At 35.4% G+C, this 23,925-nt stretch overlaps 1 protein-coding gene across 1 annotated transcript; it reads left to right on the forward strand.

The window, feature by feature from the left end:
• Positions 1–738: 738 nt before the first annotated feature.
• Positions 739–1,957, forward strand: LOC116108853 (zingipain-2-like). Its single transcript, XM_031395092.1, has 2 exons — positions 739–1,214; positions 1,300–1,957. Exons 1-2 carry the CDS (start codon positions 779–781, stop codon positions 1,878–1,880), a joined length of 1,017 nt encoding a protein of 338 aa, XP_031250952.1. The 5' UTR covers positions 739–778; the 3' UTR covers positions 1,881–1,957.
• The last annotated feature ends 21,968 nt before the right edge of the window (positions 1,958–23,925 follow it).

Consider the following 23,925-nt stretch of genomic DNA (forward strand, 5'->3'; position numbering starts at 1 on the left):
CTGTACTTAACCATACGAAGCAAGGACCAAATTGTAAAAGCAATTTATAGAAAGTTCTAAAGAAAGAATGGTGACTGTTAACTTACGTTATAAGTTGGAGTGGAGTCATTAGGAATATCTAGCGTGAATAGTGAGAGGAAGAAGCTGTACATAACTCTCATAAAAAATTTAACTCTATCTAATTCATACATAAGACTTCTCCTACAAAGATGTATAGATTAACTTCAATTAATTAAAGTCTCGTAAATCAATGCTAAAATGCTAGCTATAAATGCGGAAGAAAACACTAAGAAGATTGATTTAATTGACTTGTTTTTTCTAAGTTGATTTAGTCAAGTCATTACTTGTAATTTGCACAGTTTTAGTTTATGTGTAGTCATTATTCAAATAGTCCTGTTTATTTCTCCCTCTGGAATTACATAAGAGAGACGCAGAAGTGAGAAAGAACTAGTTCAACAAATTAAACCCCAAGGACAAGTAGTCATCACACATGTTGCCTGTCAGCAACTCTCCGTTGATTGAGCTCGTTAGCTACTTAATTGATGGAGATTTTCACCACTTCGCATACTTCACGAAGAACATTGTTAACAATGTTGCCTTTAACTTGTCTAATACTCAGGGAAATGATGTTCCTTTCATCCCAAAATCTACCTACAGAACATATTTTTCAATAGATCAAATCTTCTATAAATACCTAAATTGAGCCATTACTTCCTCACAGCTTGTCAAACACTAAAAGCCGTTGCTTAAGATTCGAGCTATCTTCTGTCTATAAACAATGGCTTTAACACTCGAAAAAAAATTTTTCATCTCTATGTTGATGATTTTCGGGACATGGGCATCTCAAGTCATGTCCCGCACATTGCATGAAGCTTCCATTGCTGAGAAATATGAGCAATGGATGGCTCAATATGGACGTACTTATGAGGATAATGCAGAGAAAGAAAGGCGTTTTATGATATTCAAGGACAATCTTGAATTCATAGAAAAATTCAACAATGCAGGGAATCAGAGTCACAAGCTAGGCATCAATAAGTTTGCAGACTTGACCATGGAAGAATTCAAAGCTACACATACCGGATACAAGTCTACCCAACCAAAGTCATCCAAAACGGTATCAACCTTCAGGTACAACGATACAGAGGACGTTCCATCTAGCTTGAACTGGATAGACGAAGGAGCTGTTACTGACGTAAAGGACCAAGGGCAATGTGGTAAGGGAATCACCATATTATCGCTTGTATCATCATATTATTAAGTTATAACTAGTTGTCTGACTTGTTATAATTTCGATTTTAGGTTGCTGCTGGGCATTTTCGGCAGTGGCAGCTGTAGAAGGTATTACTTTTATCAAAACTAAAAACTCAGTCTCACTGTCCGAGCAACAACTAGTTGACTGTGACAGAAATGGCAATGGCGGTTGCAGTGGTGGTAATATGAAGAATGCCTTCAAATATATTATAGAAAAAGGTCTTGCAAGTGACACAGATTACCCATATCAGGGAATGGATGGAATCTGTGAAAAAGAGAAGGAAGAGGACCCTGAAGCCAAAATTACAAGCTATGGAGTTGTACCTCCAAATGATGAAAGTTCCTTATTGAAGGCTGTGGCCCAACAGCCAGTTTCAATTACAGTTGATACAAGACAATTTCAATTCTACAAAAGTGGGGTTTTCAAAGCGCAATGTGGAACCAATCTGGACCACGGTGTTACTGTAGTCGGATATGGGACGAGCGAAGAAGGTGACAAGTACTGGTTGGTCAAGAACTCCTGGGGCCAGGATTGGGGTGAGAGTGGCTACATTAGGATGCTCAGAGATTTTGATGCTCCTGAAGGCATCTGTGGCATTGCCATGGACGCTTCTTATCCAGTTATCTGATTAACATCTAAATGCTTCTGCTTAAATTTCTGCATTCCTACTTCCATAATTAAGTGAGTGTTTTATTGTATGTGAAATTCCAGAGCTATAGCTTGTAGCCGAGGGGATATTATTAAGTATGAAAATAAGTTTTTTCTTTTATTTACAATTAAACGGATTATAATTATTGAGCCAATTTATGAGAGTAGATAATTTGCATTACTTACCTTTACTATGTGTTGAAAAATTCAGGTGAGAATTAATGACATTATATGGTATCATTCTCATGCCATCTGGTTGTCAAAACTTAAAATCAATACTTAATACCAAGAAAACTACACCCTTTCTGACTCTACTAGTTTCTCTCTTTATTTCAATTACCAAAATCCCATCTCTTCCTTCATTTTTGGTCTCATTCAGCCCTCACATATATTTCTCTCTTTCTTCTTCATTTTTGTCTGGCTAATTAATACACATATAAATGAATTTCGAAACGCAGCATTTTCTAATTTTCTTTTTATGATTTAAGTAATAATTTTTTTATTTTAAAAAAAGCATAAACTGCAAGTTAAATAACAATTTCTCTCATTTTAAAAATTTATTTAGACGGTTTAAAAAGGCTTTTAAATTATAATATAATACAAGAAGAAGAAATTTTCTACTTATTAGAGTCCTCCTAGAGAAAGAGAAGACTCACACAGGTTTAGAGAACGTTGAGTGCTTAGTGTTGACCAAAAAGCGATGTAAGTGCAAAAGTAACAAGTAGTAGGAGCAGAATGACTTCTGACAAAAGTGACATCGTTTTGCTTTATAAGGAAATTAAGAAATTAGTTAATGGTTGGTTAGTGTTAGCTCTTTGGATTAAGAACTGTATAAAGAGGGAAAATATTCCCCCATCTTGTACTCACTTCGATAATCAATCCGAAAGTAGTTTCAATCAAATTTCTTACTTTTTTGCTTCTCTCTGATTCTTTTGAACATTTTCACATGGTATTAGAGATTTGACTTACATCAATGGCTACAAATAATAATTCCTCTCATTCACTTAATAGCACAGGAAAAATGGTGCCTGAATCGCAAAATTGAACCACCTTAGCTCTTGCTTTGAGCTTGCAAGTGATAAATCCTAAGCTGACAAGGAATTACAGATTTTGGAGTGTAAGTAAATCGATGGGTAGAAGCAGTGGAAAATAAAAAATTATTTCCCATCGATTACACTTATTAACCCAAGATCAGGGTTGATATGTATATATTTTACATGCTTAAATTGAAAAAAAAAAAAAACAAAGATAACATCCATCCAGACAAGGATCAGAGATCTTATGCACGTTTGGAGGCTCCTTCAAATGTCTCTGGATTTACTTTGCTACTAATTCAACGTAGAATCGAACGAACGGTGATTCACACGAAGACAATTCGAAGAACCAAAGAAGGATTTGCTAGATCCACAAATTGGCTTCAAGAATCAAGTTTTAATCAAAGGAAATCTTTGATTTAAAAACAAAGGGGAGAACGTGAGTGAAGGGTGAAAGGGGGCTGCCTTTTTCTCTCTTTCATTTGAACCAATAAATTATAATTTCTTTTAACAGAACTTGCACTTATAAAGTGCCAGTTCTTGAAACCCTATTCCAATAAGGAATACACATGGGTTCCAACTCTAATCCAACCTTGTATCTGAACGCCCTTCTTATGGTCTTTTATTTTAATTAATTATTATTGTAATTAAAATCAATTAATATCAAATATATTAACATTTAATTGATAAAAATAATTCATTTTAAATATATGCATACATATATTTAAATATAAATTCACTAATTTAATTTTAACATTAAATTAAATATAGGCAACAACCTCAGCAAATTTAATTGCACTGTGGGATTACCAAAATACCCTTTCATCCAAAAAGATGAAAATACCCCTTGCACAAAATGATTCTTAAATTATCTTCTAAGTGTGTAACTCATAGACTCCTTATCATACCGCCAGTCAGTAGTATCACGATTAACACCAATTAATCATTTCACTACACACAGACCAAGATTGGCTCCTAACAAGGCATTATGACCACCTGATAGATTCAGATTCAATGACATAGCTATCTATCAACGATATAGAATTACCGTGCAATCAAATCATTTCATCATCTGTTTATCTCATTGAGACTGAGGTACATAAATAGTGTCAACCTCAGTTATTCTCGATGTGTTTGTATTTAGTTATTGGACCAATGACCAGAATAATGAATTGGATTGGGCAAGAACTCAATCCCACTAAGGCCACAGATTCAGTGTCATTGCCATTTACTGAATTGTGTCATGAGATAACTTCTCTCGTACTCAAGAGTGATGAATCCTCTATTGATCTACCATAGTCTTGATACATTCCTCGATGTAGTTAATCACTACTGTATTGATAGCTCTAAATAGAACTACGTTGAGCTAGTGTCAAACTACACCAATCGGTGCACAAGGCGCTCCGGTGATTTTAAGTCCAAGGATCACGCGCACGACCATTTGTTTGAGGATTTACAGCAAGCACCCATGTGTTTCACTAGGTTGTCGGCAAACAACCTTGACAAGTGAGATCAGTCACTACCTTTCGACAAGGTCGTTCAACACTATGATAGCCTTACTGTAACGCCCCACTTGAGGTACGTAGTTGTTGTTTCTTCCTTGCACTTATTTGAGTTGGTTTTTGGTAATATTGTTTGATTGAGTGTTGTGTTGAGTGCTTGCCCTGAAATTGGTGGAAAATAGAAGAAGTTTAGTGTTTCAGTCTTCGCTGGGGCGAAGAATAATCCTCGCCGCGGCGAAGAGGTGTTGAAGCCACAGGGAAGCTGCTGGACAGTTTCGCCGCGGCGACAGGCCGACCAAAATGTTTATTAAGTTTTGGATATTTTCTTCCCTAAAGGCTATTTGACCATTCTACCCCTAATTAGCAGGAAAAGTGGGGAGTAAATTGTAAGGAAATTTCATGGAGAATATGTTGCTTTGGGGGTGTGTTTGTAATGAATCAAAGGATATAGATAGAATTCCCAAAGAAGAGTAAGGGCAAAATGGGAATGCTTGTGTATAAATTTCATTAAAAGGAATTAAGAATTTGCAAACCCTTCATTCTTCTTCTCAAACGCAACTCTCCTATCTTGTTCCCTCTCAACTTCTCTTTCTTTTGATCAAGGAGTTTTAAAAGGGTTTTTGAAGTGAATTGGGGTAGAAAATCAACCTAAGTCATCCTAAGGTAAGGATTCTTACTTTGGTTGTGAAGCTTTGAGAGTTTTAGTATATATTGATTATTGAGGGTTTTTGTTCTTTTGGTTATGAGTAGAGAAAAAGTCAAGCAAACCAAGTGAAAGGAAGAGCTAGTGAAGTCTCTTCATAACAAGTAAGTAAATCCCAACCCAAGTTAAGATTTTAGAATTTTCTTGATTAGGGTTTTGCTAGCAATGATGTATGTATGTGATATACATGTGATATGCCATGTTATTGAGGCTTAAATAGAGATTTCTAATGCTTGGATTGTTATACCTTTCAAAATAAGAAATGGTTGTGGGTTGGAAAGGTAGTTTGAGATGGAATTGAAGGGGTATTGTGGAACCCTTTTTGGAAGTGTTTCTGGCAGGTTTTGTGGCTATGTGAGGGGGTTTCTCCCTCATTTGGATGGTTAGAGAAAGATTTAGAATCATTGCTATAGTAGAGTTTTATGATGCACTTGAGTTGTTTGATGAAATGTCTAATAGAGGTTTGAGTATGAGTAGTGAACCTTAATTCTTGCAACATTGCATGTTGGCATTTCATAAGTGCATTAGGGGAGATGAACCATCCATAGGCACTAATTTGCATTGAGAAGTGACCTAAGAAAGAGTAGGAAACTTTGTGTATGCAATTACTCTATGAGTAGAGAACTTGGTGGTTGTAACTACTCTAAGGGTAGAGAGAATGAGAAATTAGAATAGAGTGAATTAGAAGAGTAGTAGAGATGGGTTGATGCTTTGTGATCATCACCGATAGTTGGGATAGCGGGTTGATGCTTTGTGATCACCGCCCGAATAGCCCTTAGAGGGTCGATGCTTTGTGATCGTCACCCAATAAGTAGTAGAAACGGGTGGATGCTTTGTGATCCCCACCGGTTAGTCATTAGAGAAAGGGGTGATGCTTTGTGATCATCATCCGACATTTATTAGAGGTGGGTTGATGCTTTGTGATCGTCACCCAACAGTGATTAGAGACGGGTTAATGCTTGGTGATCGTTACCCAAAAGATGAGAAACGGGTAGGTGCTAGGTGGTCTCCACCCGATAGTTACGAAAAACGAGTAGGTGCTTCGTGATCCCCATTGGTAGTCACTAGAAGGGTGGTACTGTGTGAATTCCACTGATAGTCATGGAGAGTGAGATGGTACTGTGTGAACGCCATCGGCCGTACCTCCGGTAAGATGAGACCATGACGTTCAGTAGAACGAAATAGACACAGAAATAGTATAAGGAAAGAATTAAGTGTATACATACGGGGACAGACAGATAGAGGGTTTTACTTACTGACCATTATTTTGTGTCACCCCGTTATTTTCCTTTGTGGATGCAGGATCTAGGTGATGATGCAGTCGGAGGGGCATCGGCAAGCGAGGAGCAATAGCTACACTGTTTCCCCTGTTTTGTCTTTAAAAATGACTTTTTGTAAACAATACTCTTTGTGTATAAAGACATATGACTTATAATGAAAGAAAGTTTTTGGGCCCCATTTCTATGTTATTATGCATGCATTGTATTATTTTTCAGCAGTTGTTACACTTACCATATTATTTATGCCTTGGTCAGAAAATAACTAGGACTACAAACATTTCTAGAATGGCCACCATATGTGATCATAGGGTTTCACTTCAAGATTTGAAACACTTGATACCCTCGTCACGATGCTACCATTCTAAGGACATATATCAATACATATCAGTATGATTTACACGATATAGAATAAAATGTCTTTTATTGATCATAGAACATTATTACAAAGAGTCAATTCCACAATAATTGATTGGCTTTAGGGACCTACTCTAATATGGAGCTCTTAAATCCTATTTGCTATTGGTTCACAAGAATTGGAAGATCACCTTTTAGGTAAAGTTCCTTTTCCGCCTAGTTTTAGTTAGTGATTCTGAATTGAAAATGAATTAGGTTGAATTAAAGCTAGCAGTAGCACTATTGGTGAAAACCTTAATCCAGCCTTTGTAATGTGGAAAAGAATAGACTAGTTTCTAGTAAGCGGTTGCTAGCTAAATCTTTGAAAACATGTTTTGCTATGTCTCTAAGCGTAGATTTTCGATTGAAATTTGGTTAGCTTTAGAGAATGAGTTTGTTAGATATTCTAAGGCTGGAGCTTTGCGTCTTAAAAACCTATTGCAAACTACATATAAAGGTAATGTAATGCTTTCTTTCTAGCTAGTATACTCATAAAATAATTACTAAAACTCATTAACAATATATATATATATAAAGAAATACACACACACAACCACACACACACACACACACAAACACACCACACATATAATAATATATATTATATATTATTTAGTAATAAAGTATGGGCCCATATTTAATTATATATATATATATAATATATATATATATATATACGAGTAATAAAGTATGGGCCCATATTTAATTTTTCTTTATATACAAATATTTACAAATTATTCTCAAAATAGCAACTTGACAGTGTAGCCCGACTCTTTCATTGCGTGACGTTTGAGCGACCGCAACTCACCTATTACCTGCAAAACATAAAAACAACGGAGTGAGCACTAATGGCTCAGAAGTAAACCCACTATGCTACCCTTCGCTCTTTCCGTTGCTTAAAATTCCGAATTTCTTTCTTTACATCACATTTCCGATTATTCTATTCTTTCCCTGTTCTTTCTCTATTTTGCTGTCTGTTTTTTTGAACCTATAAAGCCAATAATAATTTGCACATATAAAAAGGGTAATTTAATAATTCCACCACAAATTCAAAATGTTAATTTTGGATGTATGCAATGTTCTTGTTTGAAATTGCATGGTGCTCGGTACATGAGCCTTAGACCTTGGTATGTTTTTGTATTTAGGTTTGCTTGTAATTTTAAAAGAAATAGGACATGCGTGTCCTGCTCTTTCTCTCTATATCTCCATGTATTTCTTCTTCTCATTTTACTCCCCTTGTATGTAACGCAAGGTTTCTATTTATCGATGAAATTAGAATAGGGTTTTATTATAAATACTTTGTAATGATCGTGAAGGAGAAATGAAGGAGCTATGAAGAGGAATAACTTGAAGACCCAAGATTTACTTTTAAACCCCTAGGTTGACCCACCGATTCCTCTAGGCTCGAGAAAATCCGTTTTAGTAGGCCATGTACCGGCATGTTTATTTTGTTTAGAATGCATGTAGGTTGAATGTTCAAAACATGCAAACAATGACATTCTAACAAAGATAATAATCTAGTGAGACATTAAATAACCTTAACTTAAGTATATTAAGTCAAATATGCCTTCCATCACCATGGTTTTAATCAAACCATTGTTCGTCGAAACCTTGTTCGCCAAGCAAAGGGTACACTTCTACCAGTGGAAGGTTAAAGTTCATTGGAGTTTTCCTTAATGGTGATGGGTCGACTTAAAATGATAGTTTTGCTTGTTCACCAAAGCGAAGGTTGATAAACATGTCATAGGCATAGTAGAGAAGTACACTCGTTATGTATACGTGGCGATATGTAGTGTCCACTCTACTGATACTAGGAATCACACTTAAGGACGATGGCTAGGCCGTTGGATTGTGTGATTAGCTTGCTTTCCATTTGAGGTTGGTAGTGGGAGCTATTAACTGGGGTGGATTAAGTTTGTTGGCCTACCTAATCGAACCATTTTGGCTTGTTCGCCAAAGTGAAGGTTTGAAATGGGCTAGATAGGATCTCAGTTCACTAGGAAAGGCAACGAGTTTTCCTGAGTTAATAGTGAGGGTTATTGGCTTGACGAAAAATAGTGGGAGCGATTATTTAATAAAATGCCTTATTAAATAAAAATAAACATGATAATAATTTTGCTTTATTCTGCACTTGTAGTTTCACTTAATTGAGCAAAATGATCCCAACATCACTGCGACAAATCATCGAACTGGGAGAGAAATGGAATGGTGAGAATTTTATTGACTAGTATCGAAGCATAAATGATATACTTCAGTCAAGCGATAAATTATACACCATTGAGCAGGCTTTGTCATCAGAGCCTGCTAATAGTTCTATGTATGAGACTGGGTATGTTTTTGGGAAGCATACACATGATGCGAAAGAAAAATGACTAGATACATTGTGCTTGCATCAATGACACCGTTACTGCGATAGTAGTGCCAGAGAATGGACTTGGCTTCTATTCTTTATTTTTTTCAAAGAAATGAGTAGCATATGATGTCTTAGTCATTATTCAGATGTAGGATGGAAGAGGGTACCAAAATTGGTGATCATATACTCAAGTTGACCGAGTATATAAACAGGCTTGAGATTTTGGGATGCAAACTTAATGAAGGTTTAGCAATAGACCTAATATTATAGTCTTTGCCAGATTCTTACTCTCAATTTTTCTATGACTTCATTGAGGATGATAAAAAAAAAAAACACCCTTTTCCAGGCTTCTGGATATGTTGAATGCTACCGAGTCAGGCATGACAATGTTAGAAACATTGACGTTGGTTAAAGCCAACTCAAGTGAGAAGGTAAGGGATTAGAAATCGTTGGAAGGAACTGCTATAGATAGAAATGGCGTTTTTCCTCACTGTGAGAATCCTAGCCATTGGAGGAAACATTGCAAGGCCTTTCTAGCAAAAAGGAAGAAGAATGTTACTTCTTCATTAGGTATGTTCTTGATTGAGATTAACATCTCCCGTCAACATCTTGGGTCATTGACACAAGATGTGGTACTCACATTTATTCTAATGTGCAGGGACTACGTAAGAGTAGATTGCTCGTCGAGAGAGAGGTAAACCTAATAGTTGGAGATGGAGCACATGATGCTGCATTAGCTATAGGATCTTATTGTCTGATTTTGCCTATGAGCTTGTTACTTGGAGCTTATGGATTGTTATGATATTCGTTCAGTTTCTAAAAATAATTTTTCTGTGTCCATTTTGGACAAGTAAGAATATTGATTTACTAATGGATTGTTGTCTTTTAGTATAAATAATATTCTATGGAACTGTTTCACAATAATATGTTTTAAAAAATGGACAATAAGAATATTCTCAAAGTCACATCTACGCCGAATGTGGCAAGTTAAGTTAAACATACCTGAAGGAATGTGGGAGTTAGGTCCATGATAAGGTTTTTGTGATCTACCCACATAATTCTGGGGTTATGCCCTAGAGATTGAGACTCACGCATTAGACCATGTATCACCAAGGTTTGTAGATAAGACTCCGTATGAATAATGGAGTGGGTGAAAGCCCAACTTGTCTTATCTGAGGATTTGAGATTGCGAAGTTTATGTCAAGAAATTGACTTCGAACAAGCTGGGCTCGAAATCCTGCGAAAGTGTATTTGCGGGGTATCCTGAGAAGACCAAATGATACTATTTCTATCATCCAAAAGAGCACAAAACCTTTTGTTGCTCATACTAGTGTCTTCCTAGAAAATGAATTTTTTTAAGAAGTACTAGTAGGAGAAAAGTAGAACTCGATGAAGTTCTAGTACCACAAGATACATTAGACGAAGGACGCGATGATGTGCCACAGGAAGTGGTTGAACATCAGGAGGAGGTTACTCCATAACTTGTGGATGAAAGCGAACCACCTTAGGTAGTACAAGAGCTACGTAGATCTGGGAGAGTATGTCATGATCCCGAGAGATATGGTTTTCTCGTGACTCAATATGGTGACATACTGGTCTACCAAGACAATAAATCTAGAACCTACGATGAATCTATATCGGATCTAGATTTCGTTAAATGGCTTAAAGCCATAAAATCTGAGATAGACTCCATGTACTAGAACCAACCATGGTTTCTAGTGAATTCACCTGAAGGGGTAAAACCCATAGGGTTTAAATGAGTCTTCAAGATGAAGACTAACATGGATTACAAGGTGCATACTTATAAGGCACGACTGGTTATTCTATTGGAGTAGAAGCATGATGAGCACTTGGGTTATTCGATGTTAAATATATGAATGATTGGCTATAGTGCAAGTGGGAGATTGTTGGAGTAGGTGCCCTAGAGCTAATATATTATTGTAAAAATTGCTAATATATTATTGTAAAAATTGACTCTGTAATAAATGTTTATTTTTTAATAAAGACATATTCTTCTATATTGTGTAAATCATAGTTACATGTAATGATATATGTCCTTAGGATGATAAAATCGTGATGAGAGTTTCAAATGTTTCAAATCTTAGTAGTGAGAACCCTATGTTCACATATGGTGGTCACTCTAGAAACGTTCGTAACCCCAGTATCATTCTGACCAAGGACACAGATAATACGGTAAGGCTATCATAGTGTTAAACAACCATGTCGAAAGGCAGTGACTGATCTCACTAGTTAAGGCTGTTTGTCAACAACCTGGTGCAACGCATGAGTGCTTGCTAGAGGCAAGTTCATTGGATAGACCCTCTAGAGGATTCCATATGGATGGTAACCCTAGTGTCTATGGAATAAATCCTCTAATGGATGGTGGTGCATGTGATCCTTAGACTTGAGATCACCGGAAGCCTTGTACACCAATTGGTGTAGTTTGACACTAGCCCAACGTAGTTCTATTTAGAGCTATCAATACGGTAGTGATTGGCTACATTGAGAAGTGTATCGAGACTGTGGTGGATCGACAAAGGATTCGTCCCTCTTGGGTACGGGAGAAGTTATCTCACTGGGTAATTCAGTAAATGGCAATGACACTAAATCTGTGGCCACAATGGGATTGAGTTGATGCTCAATCCAATTTATTATTTCGATCATTGGTCCATTAACTGAATACAAACATGTCGAGGATATCTAAGGTTGACACTATTTCTATACCTCAATCTCGATGAAATAACAAATGATGAAAGGATTTGATTACACAGTAACCATATCGTTGATAGGCTGTTATTTCGCTGAATCTGAATCTATCGGGTGACCATGATGCCCTGCTAGGGGCCAATCTTGGTCTGTATGTAGTGAGACGATTAACTGGTGTTAATTGGGATACTACACACTACCCATATGATGAGGAGCCTATGGGTCACACACTTAGAAGATAATTTAAGAATAGAAGATAATTTAAGAATCAATTTGTGAGAAGGGTATTTTCGTCTTTCAGGACAAAACTGTATTTTGGTAATCTCACAGTGCAATTAAATTTGCTGAAGTTTTAAGGCGTTAAAATCATTGGTTAAATGCTCTTTCTCTTATCAAGATCTATAGGGTTCTGTGGGATATTAATGTAGTTGTAATTTCAATATTTATGGAGATTTTTCTACTTGGATAGTCAAAAAGGGGAAAAAAAAGAAAGGGAAATTAATTATATATTAATCTTTATATGTCAAAGTAATAAAGTTATATTATTAATGCATTTGGTTATTAATCAATTTCATGATAAGCATCTCAAATTTTCTACTTTTTTTTTTTCTTCTCAAGGGTAGGGTTGTAAACGAGTCGAGTCGAGTCAAGTCGAGTATCACCCTAAACAAGCCTGACTTGGTTAAGCATTAAACGAGTTCGAGCCAAATCACGAGTCAGTCGAGTCAGGTAAATTTGACTTATTTATAATCGAGCCGGCTGTGACTTGACTCGAACTCGTTTGACTCAACTCGAAAAAGCTTGATTATGACTTGATTAACTCGAGCTCAAATTGGCTCGATTACGGCTTGTTTGACCTATTTTTTATATAACCTGTAGATCTTGTTTTATACAAATCAGATCCATTTTTTTGTAAATTTGCATCCAAATCAGCACATCCAATTTTTTGTTACCTATCATGTGTCTTGAGCAGCCACTGTCAAAGTACTACAAGTCATTTTGAAAAACAATCAATGAAGTGTAGGCCACAATACAGTTAGACTAAGCTTGGGTTTCCACACTTTACAGTTTTTGAAAAAAATTCTTTTGGTGTGGTGATAGGAGAGATTGAAGTGGTGACCTTACGAAATTAAAATCATGATTTCCAATGCACCTTTTCAAATACAAAATGAGTTTAAAACAATTTGGTCTGTTATGTCCTTTGTTTTGGCAAAAATTACATATAGGAATGAATCTTTTCACCTTCAAGGTCTGATCACTTGGGGTAGCAACAATTTTTTGAATTGATTTAGAGGCCTTCATAAAGATGGTCACACTAGATTTGGAGGTGCTAGCACCAGAAGAGAAGCCCAAACCTGATTTATCACCGAAGATCTTCCCTTGTCAATGAACTTCGTCAGGCTTGTATGAACCTGCATTTAACCTTTTAACAATGGCCTTGGCCTTAGTTCATTTAAAGTTTGATTCAACAAAGTTTCCTAATTGGACAAATCAGATAACAAGGCTTTCATTTTGTCATTCAAAATTTTCTTATGTTTTATCAAGTATGATTTTTTAGATTCAAGGAATTTAATCCTCTTGATGGCTTTTAACCAAGCCTCATACATCTTGTCATAAGCCTCATGTTGTTCTTTGTGGACATCACTTGAGACATCCAAGGACACACTATCAATATCCTCTTGGTTAGCTGTAAAGGCAAAAAAAATGTTCATTCTCATTAGTGTCATCACCCTCACTCTCACTCAAGGTGACAGGCATAGCTTTTTCCCTTTTTCTTTAGAGTTTTTGCACACTTAGACTAAATGTGGCCATATCCTTCACACTCAAAGCATTTGATCCCTTTGCTTTTCTTTTCATTTTCTCTCGAAAATATTTTCGGGAACCTTCCTTGACCAGATTGGTCAGAAAATCTTTTAACAAAAGGTTGTTTTCCCTTTTTAGCCATATTTGGCTTTCTTATGTTCTTTTTCATGAATTTTGAGAAGTTTTTAGTGATTAGAGCAAACTCATCATCTTTATTATCACTACTATCACAAATAACCAAAGAATCAAAAGATACCTCATGTTTCAACACAAGCCCTTTACCTGATTTCTTTTCCCATCAATTCAAGCTAAGCTCGAAGGTTTGCAGAGATACAATCAGTTCATCTAGTTGCCTCTCATCAAGGTTGCAATATTCATCAATAGAGGTTGTTTTGGACATGAATCTTTGAGTCAAGGAGCACAACACCTTCCTAACAAGTTTAGCATCATAAAAGATTTTACCTAAAGCAAAACACTCATTAGTGATATCACACAATTTGCCATGAAAATCAGTAATTGTTCACATTATCATGCGTAACAAGATTTTCATAGTCCATGATTAGTCTTCCAAGCCTGTTCTTTTTTACAATATTAGTTCCTTGATTTTTAACTTTGAGTCTATCCCATGCATCCTTAGTTGTTTCACAGTTAGCAATATTTTTCATTTGACCTATACTAACAACATTAAAAATGGCATCGAGTGCTTTAGAGTTAAAATTATATTCCTCTAACTCAACCTTGGTCCATTGATTAAGGGCTTTTCCATTACTCCCACTAGCTTCATCAGTTTCAGCTTCTTGCCAACCAATTGTACAAGCATTCCAAGCCCTCTCATTAATAGCTTTTAAAAAGCCATGCATCCTAGGTCTCCAAAAGGAATAGTTGGTTCCCTCCAACAAGGGTGGTCTATTGGTAGACACTTATTCACTGAAAAAACTCATAATAAACAAACAATTAGTGTGGTCACACAAGAATTGAGGTGGTCACCCACAAGATCATAAGATAGAGGTGACAACACACACACAAAGGTGGTCACAATAAAAAAGTTCAACACCAGTGTGGTCACAGAGTTCCAAGGTGGTCATAAGTCTGGAGAGAATAAAAATGCAGAAAACACGTGAAAAAATAGCCAGAACATAAACAGAAATAAAGTGCAATAAAAACACAATAAACACTCAAGATCAACTGAAATAACTTTCTAGAACAAGCTTTGATAGCAATTGAAAGTTTTAATACTTTACCAAGTGTATTAAACCTAAGCAGAATAGGTTGCTATGTTGATTTTAGTGTTCATTCATCACCATTATAGAACAATCAAAAACGAACAGAAATAAAGAACACAGAGGGTTTTTACATGGTTTGGCAAATTGCCTACATCCATAGGACCAAGTCCAAAATGAAGCCAATCCACTATGGTAAACTCGTCAGTTCAATTACAAAGCCAAAGGTTAAGCCTCAGTTGTAAGAACACTCCCTGTTTTGCAACACTTCAACCTCTACCCTTTGGTCAAACTACGGACTACGGACTACCACGCAAACTCCATGTTCACGAATAAAGCACCTAGTCAGCCTTGAGCTCCTCTCAAGGCACAATACCGAAGATCCACTTCAGTTGAATCAGCTCAGTAAGCTTCAAGCACTAGCTATATAACCAACGTAGAAGGAAGAACAAAATCAAAGTGTTTTGATGAAGGTATTTGTAACCCATGTAAGCATAGAAACCTAATATAAAAAACAAAAGAAACCTTTAGGAATATTTAGAGTACTTTAATGAAAATAATTAGGCTTAAATGAAATTGCATTGGAGAAGAGATTATATAGAAAACACCTTGCCAATGCAAGGAGACAGGTGGCCAATAAGAAAACTTTATGGTTTCACCTTTATGAAAAGTTTATTCCAATTCTCGTGGGACCACCCACCATTGTAAACAAACTGTCTAGCTCATTGCATGTATAATTGACAAGTGTCATGGACCACCAACAATATCTCATAAAGAGAATAAAAATAGTTCACAGAATATTGAAATGCAACATGTGTTAAACAAAATATCTTCCAGATATGTGTGACCACTCAGACTTTCAGGTGCTCACACTATATAACAGAAAAATGACTTAATTGAAAGTGGTCACTTTGACTGAGAGTCGTCACACTGGAAATTTCAACAAGAATGATTGTGATATAATCAAAGTGAGGTGTTCGTACCATGACTAGTTTTACCACACTAGAATCATAAGTTGACAAATAACTTACACTACTAATAGTCAAACTTCTGGTGTGTGCAAATCTGATGTTTCAAATACTGATTTCTTAATTGTGGACAATCATTCTCACCAATACATGGTCTAGCACAAGAGATTAGGACACCCTAACTCAACTGTTTTGCATAAAATTTTGTCCACCTTCTCTAAAAATGCATCCTCTTCAAAAACTCAGTAAATACCAGCCCTACTTTTCTCATTTTGTGATGCATGTCAACTAGGTAAACTACGTCAAAATAGTTTTCTCTTTTCCCAATCTCATGCTCTTGAGCCTCTTGCTTTAGTCCATAGTGATGTGTGGGGTCTTGCCCTTGTTTCTTCAGTAGAAGGCTTTAAGTATTATGTTCAATTATAAGGTGATTTTAGTAGATTCACATGGTTGTGTCCTCTTAGGACAAAAGCTGAGGTTAAATCCATTTTCAAAAGTTCCATCAGCTTACTGAAAGACAATTTGGCACCAAACTAAAATGTCTTCAATCTAACCAAGGAGGAGAGTATAAAGCTCTTATACCTTACCTTCAAGACACTGGTATATAGTATAGACACTCTTGTGCTTATGTCTACCAACCAAATGGTAGGATGGAGAGAAAACATAGATACATTGTAGAAACATGACTCACTTTGCTTGCCCATGCATCCAAGCCCCTAAAGTATTGGTGATTAGCTTTTGAAACAACAACTTTTCTCATTAATAGAATGCCTACTATAGTTCTTCAGAATGACACACCTTATTATAGACTTTTCAAAACCACTCCTTCCGGTGACATTCTTAACGTTTTTAGATGTTCTTGTTTTCCTTATCTTAGAAATTTCAATAGTCAGAAATAGTATTTCCATTCTTCAAAGTGTGTCTTTGTAGGTTACAGTTTAGTACACAAAGAGCACAAGTGTTTGAGAGCTGATGGTAAGATTTTCATCACTCCCAATGTTCAATTCAATGAAGTAGAGTTCCCCTTTTCATCTTGCAGTTTTGATTATTCTTCTGATTCTCCTGTCCTTAATCCTGATCTTCAATCTAGGAGTCCTAATAATAGCTCTTCTAGTTTTCCTTGTGTCTATTGTTCATAATAATTATTCTCTAGTTGCTCCTATCACTCACACAGTAACTAACTTTTAGTCTCAGACTTCTTTGAACTATACAACAGTTGGTAATCACTCTACAACAGTAGATAATCACTCTTTATCACCTTTTTCATCTCATCCCTCACCTACATCTACATCTCATACTTTTTAGTTGCTGATGGGGTTTATGCAGTGGAAAACAAAAATAAAATCCCCAACAACAACATTGAACCCAAGAATCTTATACCCGATTTACGTTATTTACATATAAAATAATATTGAATATAAAATTTCTAGATTTCATATCAGCGTTTGGAGGCTCCTTCAATCGATACAAATCGTTCCCACTCTAAGATAAGAGTGAACTCTCGATATCCACATGAAGACAAGATGTCGATCGACTTGCGGTCTCAAGTGCTAACGAGACACAAAAGCAAAAAGGATGCATAATTTTTCTTCAAGAAAAATTCTCTTCTCCACCAAGAGAAAAAGCGTGTGAGAGAGTGAGGTGAGTGGCTTGGATTTAATTAATGTGTTCTCCCATTTTAAGTTGTCTTTTATATGCAACAAAAATTAAAACCCTAATCTAGCTAGGAATAAATTTATTCCATGACTAGAATAGTAAATCCTCATTACCAAACAAGGTAATAATTCACATGACATCTTTTTCAAATTCAAATATGATTTTCATATTCATATATTATCTTTATGAACATCATCAAATATTAATATTGAATATATATTTAAATTCAAATATGAATTTCAAATTTCATATATATTATCTTCACTAATATTAGTATCATCAAATACTAATATTAAATAATATACATATAATATTTAAATATATGAATATATTTAAATACATAATCTCACTAATTTTAATTTCAATATGAAATTAAATATAGGCAACGACCTCAGCAAATTTAATTGTACTGTGAGATTACCAATTTCCCTTTCATCTCAAAAGATGAAAATATCCTTTCCATCATAAATGACAAAAATACCCTTTCATCACCAATTCATCCTTAATTTGTCTTTTATATGTGTGACCTGAAGGCTCCTCATCATATCGACAGTGAGTAGAATTGCGATTGACACCAATCAATTATCTCACTAAACATAGACCAAGATTGCCCTCTAGCAAGACATCATGACCACTCAATAGATTTGAATTCAACAAAACAGCTTGCCTATCAATGATATAGTTACCGTGCAAATTGATCCTTTCATCATCTGTTATCTCATCGAGGCTGAGGTACAAAAATAGTGTTAAGCTTAGTTATCTTCGATATCTTTGTATTCAGTTATTCGATCAATGACCGTAATAATAAATTGGATTGAGCAACAACTCAATCCCACTGTAGCCACAGCTTTAGTGTCATTGTCATTCACTGAAATGCACCATGAGATAACTTCTCCCATACCTGAGAGTGATGAATCATTTTTTGATCCACCATAGTTTTGATACAATTCTTAATGCAGCCAATCACTATTGTACTGATAGCTCTAAATAAAACTACGTTAGGCTGGTGTCAAACTACATCAATCGCTGCACAGGGCGCTCTGGTGATCTTAAGTCTAAGGATCACATGCACCACCATTCGTTAGAGGATTTATTCCTTAGACACTAGGGTTACCATCTATAAGGAATTCTCTGGTGGGTCTGTCCAGTGAACTTGACTATAGCAAGCATCAATGTGTTGCACCAGGTTGTTGACACACAACCTTGACAAGTGAGATCAGTCACTGTCTTTCGATAGAGTCGTTCAACACTATGATAGCCTTACCGTATTATCTGTGTCCTTGGTTAGAATAATATTAGGGCTACGGATATTTCTAGAATGACCACCATATGTGATCATAGGGTTCTCACTATCAAGATTTGAAACACTTGATACACTCATCACGGTTCTACCATCCTAAGGACATATATCAATACACGCAATTATGTTTTCCATGATATAGAAGAAAATTGTCTTTTATTGATTAATAAACATTATTATAAATAGTCAATTTTACAATAATTGATTGGCTTTAGGGTACAAACTCTAACAATACTCTTGTCTCCAATTCAAATATTCATGTTGTGGTACCAAATACACTTTCACCAAATCCATCCCTTGCACATTCATTAGACTTACACACTAGCTCAATTGAACCAAACTGCTCCCAACCTACTCCACCTTCACCAATCAGTTCCCATTAATTATAAAACTTACTAATCATGACTTCTAATTGTTCCTTACCTATTTGCTCACTTGATGTTTGACAACCTATTCACAAGTGTATGAAATCGCGCAAGTAGTAAAGCTCAAGTAAATGAGTGTTGAATCCCAAGAGAACTACTTACCAAGTACCAAACTAATCTATTTTATTACAATTTGATGAAACTAAATTTTAAGAATAATTTTATGAAATATAAAACAAACTAAAAACTAAAACAAGAGCATAATTTTTTTAACACTTTGGTAAAAAGATCAATATGACTAAACCTAGGGCACAGATTTCACATCAATTTAATCTTATGCATTGACAATTATTGCTAACCTAATTAAGCTTATTCTAAAGGCCAAACTCCCTAATATTTTACTAACTTTCTCTCGAACAATTAGCGAATTAACCCTTAAGTAACAACCTCAAAATATCTCTAAAGTGGATTTAGAAGCTAAGAGATCATTAAGTTCTATGAAATTTACAAAAACCTCACAGATCGTAGTAACCTATCTCTAGCGTTTGCTCAATCTATGATTTTATTTCCTTAGACTAATCAGGTTTCATCTCTCGATCTGAACCCAACCCATGATATAATTCAACTCTCAGATGCATATGAATTGAAAGCATTACATACAATAATAAAATTTAGAATTAATGCTCAATTAAAATTAACAACAATAAAATCAATACATATTCATAAATTGGGCTACATTTTTAGCCCTAGAAAATTAATTTAGTTCATAATCGCTGTAATAAAAAAAACCATTGCATTAACAAACGGGAGTTCAAGAAAGAAAAATATAAAAACTTCTTTAATTGGTGAACGAAAACTGCAAGAATTTTGATCTCCAAAATAGTAGCCGCTCTTTCTCTTTCTTTAATCTCCCTAAAAACTAATTAAAGACCCTTATTTATAGTGCTAAGGTTTGGAGGTTAATTAGGAAAGAATTAAATGCCTTAAACAATTCAAATTTGGACTAGGAAAATAAAGTAACCCAAACAGACCCACAATCCATTGCTATGGCAACAAAAATGGTCGTTGCTACGATAGTTCTCTCTAACCCACGAGTCTGGAATATTCAGAATTTCGCAAAGTCATCAACACAAAATTTGTAGCCTCTTAATAAGCTTTCCAATGCCACAAGAATCATCAAATTTTGATTTCTACAACTCAAGTTATGATCAAAACATCGAAGCATGCTCATCTTGAAGAATCTCCAGGTTTTAAGTCTCATCTTCAACACATCATAACTTCCTCATTTTAATTCCGATTCTTGCACCATTTATTCATACTTGTCACAATATCCATCGACATCATTCTTCTTTATTCAAATTTTGTTTATAATCTGAAAATACTCAAAATACGCCCGTGATCCCATAAAAGGTATTTATGAAATAATTAACTCAAATTTCACAATAAAAACACATTTCTCCATAAATAATCCAATTGAATCACTAACAAAACATGTAATTTCAAGCTCTTATCAAAACTCCCAACCAGCTTCTTGCTAGTCTCTAGCAAACTAAGCAGCAAAATAAGTCTTTAAGCTTGAAAATTAAACAAACAATTAAAACATATATCTAAACTATCCTAAACCATTTTCGTAGATTGACATGATTGTATTTAGCATATGCAACAAGCCTTTAAACCCCTAGGTAGCCCTAGTTGGATGAGTTGTAGTCTCGTGAGGGTTTCCAGTGATGATACCCACAAACATCACTCTAAACTTAACCTAAATTTCAAAATATAAAAATAAACATAAAAAGAACAAAAACTAACAAAAATTCTTGGATCAATTCATAAAGTTGTCTTGAAAATCGCATATACACAAAACAAATAGAATAATTAAAAATCGCCTAAACTCATAGATAATGCAAATGTCAATTCCATTTTATTATCGACCCTAGAACATCCATACAACCTCAAACCATTAGTCTACAAACCCGGATAGTTTTATGCATAACATTCATGAACAAAATATTGATCTCAGTATTCGGGTTATACCTATATATGAATCATGGAATCAAACTCCATAGGCTCACTTTTCAAACCACTCTCCACTAATGTAGAAATTCACACTTGCTTGTATCAATAGGTTTTTGTATAGGTTGTAACGTTAGGCTAGGGTAGAACTAAAAGGGAAGTTGATCATAACAAATTAAGAGACTTAATCTTCATTCATACTCATTACTATCATACAAAAACACTTCCCTTTTTCACTCAGCAGCTTCCCAACCTTTATCGAGCTCTTTCTTTTCGCCACTAAAATAAACCGATTTGCATAATTTTCACATTTTCATAATGCTTTTCAATACCCACTTTTTTTCTTCTTTTTTTTTCAGTAATTATAAAGTAGTAAACACCAATAGCCCCACCTTGATCTCACAAGCACTCCACAACCCCCAACCAATTTCTTTGCATAAACTTGGGTTGTAGCAAAACTACACTTCCTCACCAATACTCGTAATAAGCTTGAATTACAATTAAGTCTCTTAAAGATAAATGGGTAAGATTGTGCTTTTAGGCTCTTAATCAGGATAGGGTAAAAATTAAGTTCAAAGAAAGAAGAACAAGGCTAAATTGTGTTTAAAAAGGCTCAAAGGGTTAACTAGTGATGATAATAAAAAGGGTCGACTTGAAAAGCTCAATCGGTTTATAAACTGCCTAAATAATTTCCTAAGTGATGTGAACTCTAGGATTTCGCATCTAATTGTTATCAAATGAGTTCTAGAGTTTGTTGAGATCGCAAAAATGTCCATGAAATCTTCACACATAAAACGTCTCTAAGTGAGTCAACTTAACCCTTTTCAATCCGCAAACTGCTAGGGTCTCAAATAAATGTCATTAACATTCACAATCATCCATAATTAAAGACAAAAATTAATGTCCTCTACTTGTTACATGTTATTGCAATCAAGTTCCTATCATAGGCATATAATTAATCCAAGAGAAAAACTGACAAAATAAAAAAATTTCTACTCCATAACTCACAAACTAAAAAAATAAAAAAAATATGCTCCCTAAATATATATCCATAAAAAAAAATCTAGTCAAAGTTAAATTCCTAGCCCCAACTTTAAAATCAACATTATCCTCAATGTTAAGAGAAGGAAAAAGAAAAGAACAACATTACCAAATTCCTTAATGTTAAGTTATCCAGATTGTTCGTATCCATGTGTGCCAAAATTGTTCTACCAAAATCACAACTAAAAGGACCTTATCAGCCACCATTGTTATGCAGAAATATAAATGGATATAAAGAGCATCAACAGACTATAAATATACTGAAATAAATGCTTAAACAGTTCACAAAGACATAACTAACACCAACATCAACAAAATGCAAGTATAGAACAAGAAACACACTACACTGAAAATAAATAGCAAACAAAACACAACAAAATAAAACTACAGGTCTCTAGTAGTGACGCACTCCCTACTCCTCCATACTCTCCTTAGAATCATCATCAGAAGCATTGCTATCCTCCTCATCCGGTGGATAAAAAAAATTAGTCCATTCACACTTTGGTGCTGCTACCCTAGCATGAGCAAGTTGCAATCGTTGCATCTCATATTGCACCCTCATTTGCCTAGTCACCCAAGTCATCCAGGCTTCTTGACGATTTTGTTGGTTGCTCAACTTATCTATATCTTCACTCATCTTCTTCAATTGATCTTTCTTGGATGGCTTCTTCGATGAAGATGCTTTGGTCTTGGACCTTCCACTTTGCCCCCACTAGTGAGATTTTGCAGAAATTGCTTTGTAGGATGTGCTCCTTGTGGGATTAACACTTCTTCAAAATTCAAAGGCACTTGAGCGTGCTTACATAATTCAGTGACCAACTAAGGGAAATAAAAACTTGTCTTGTTACGCTTTGCCGAATGAAGAATCTCATGAAAAATAATATCGCCCACATTCATCCTCATCTTGTGGTGGATAGAAAAATCAAAATCGCCCTAGCTTTGCTAATTGTGCTTATGTGCTTTGAGGGCATCAATCTAGAGCAAACAAAATATAACCAAATGCATGAAACTGAGTCCAAAAACTTACTTTCAAAACGGATGTGTTCCCTAGTCGCAATAAACCATGTAACTTTCCCTTCCATCAAAAAAATTAATCACTGCATCATAATCCACTTCCTGCTTGTATGTCACATAGGCATCCTCAACTTCTTCAACTTTTGACAGCCTGTAAAACTCATTTATGGTGGCTGCTATAAAAACTACTTCTTTACCTCACACCATTGTCCTTCCATCAACACTATGGGGCATGTTAGCATAAAACTCTTTTACCACAGAGGAAACAACAGAAGCCCGAGGTTCCTTGCAAAATGTCTGCCAACTCAAAGCTGGAATTACATCATAAATTCCCCTAACATTTTTTGTAAACACCAGCCCTCTTTCTTCAATAAACCTGCCTGGTTTCTTTGCAAAATTTTCATATCTCTCCTTGGCAGCCTAAGTTGTTAGTGAACGACCCAGTTACGCAGCGGAAAACAAAAACATAAACTACATGGATTTTTCCTTAGAACCAAGATTTAGGGTTATAAAATCACAGTTATACAATATATATAATTAAATCTGTAGAAAAATCTTTTCAAGGTTTAAGGAATCATACGCACGTTTGGAGGCTCCTCCAACTTTGTCTCTGAAGTGTTTGCTACCAACCCAAGTGTAGGATGAACCGAGTAGTCCACACAAGATAATCACAATGA

The sequence above is a fragment of the Pistacia vera genome, unplaced genomic scaffold (genome assembly GCF_008641045.1).
Source record: "Pistacia vera cultivar Batoury unplaced genomic scaffold, PisVer_v2 Contig57, whole genome shotgun sequence".
In the NCBI taxonomy this organism is placed as follows: domain Eukaryota; kingdom Viridiplantae; phylum Streptophyta; class Magnoliopsida; order Sapindales; family Anacardiaceae; genus Pistacia; species Pistacia vera.

Excerpts from the sequence above, each read along its gene's own strand:
- LOC116108853 (XM_031395092.1), top strand. The coding sequence starts at position 779 with ATGGCTTTAACACTCGAAAAAAAATTTTTCATCTCTATGTTGATGATT. Across the intron at positions 1,215-1,299 it reads AAAGGACCAAGGGCAATGTG|GTTGCTGCTGGGCATTTTCG; the intron begins GTAAGGGAATCA and ends TTTCGATTTTAG.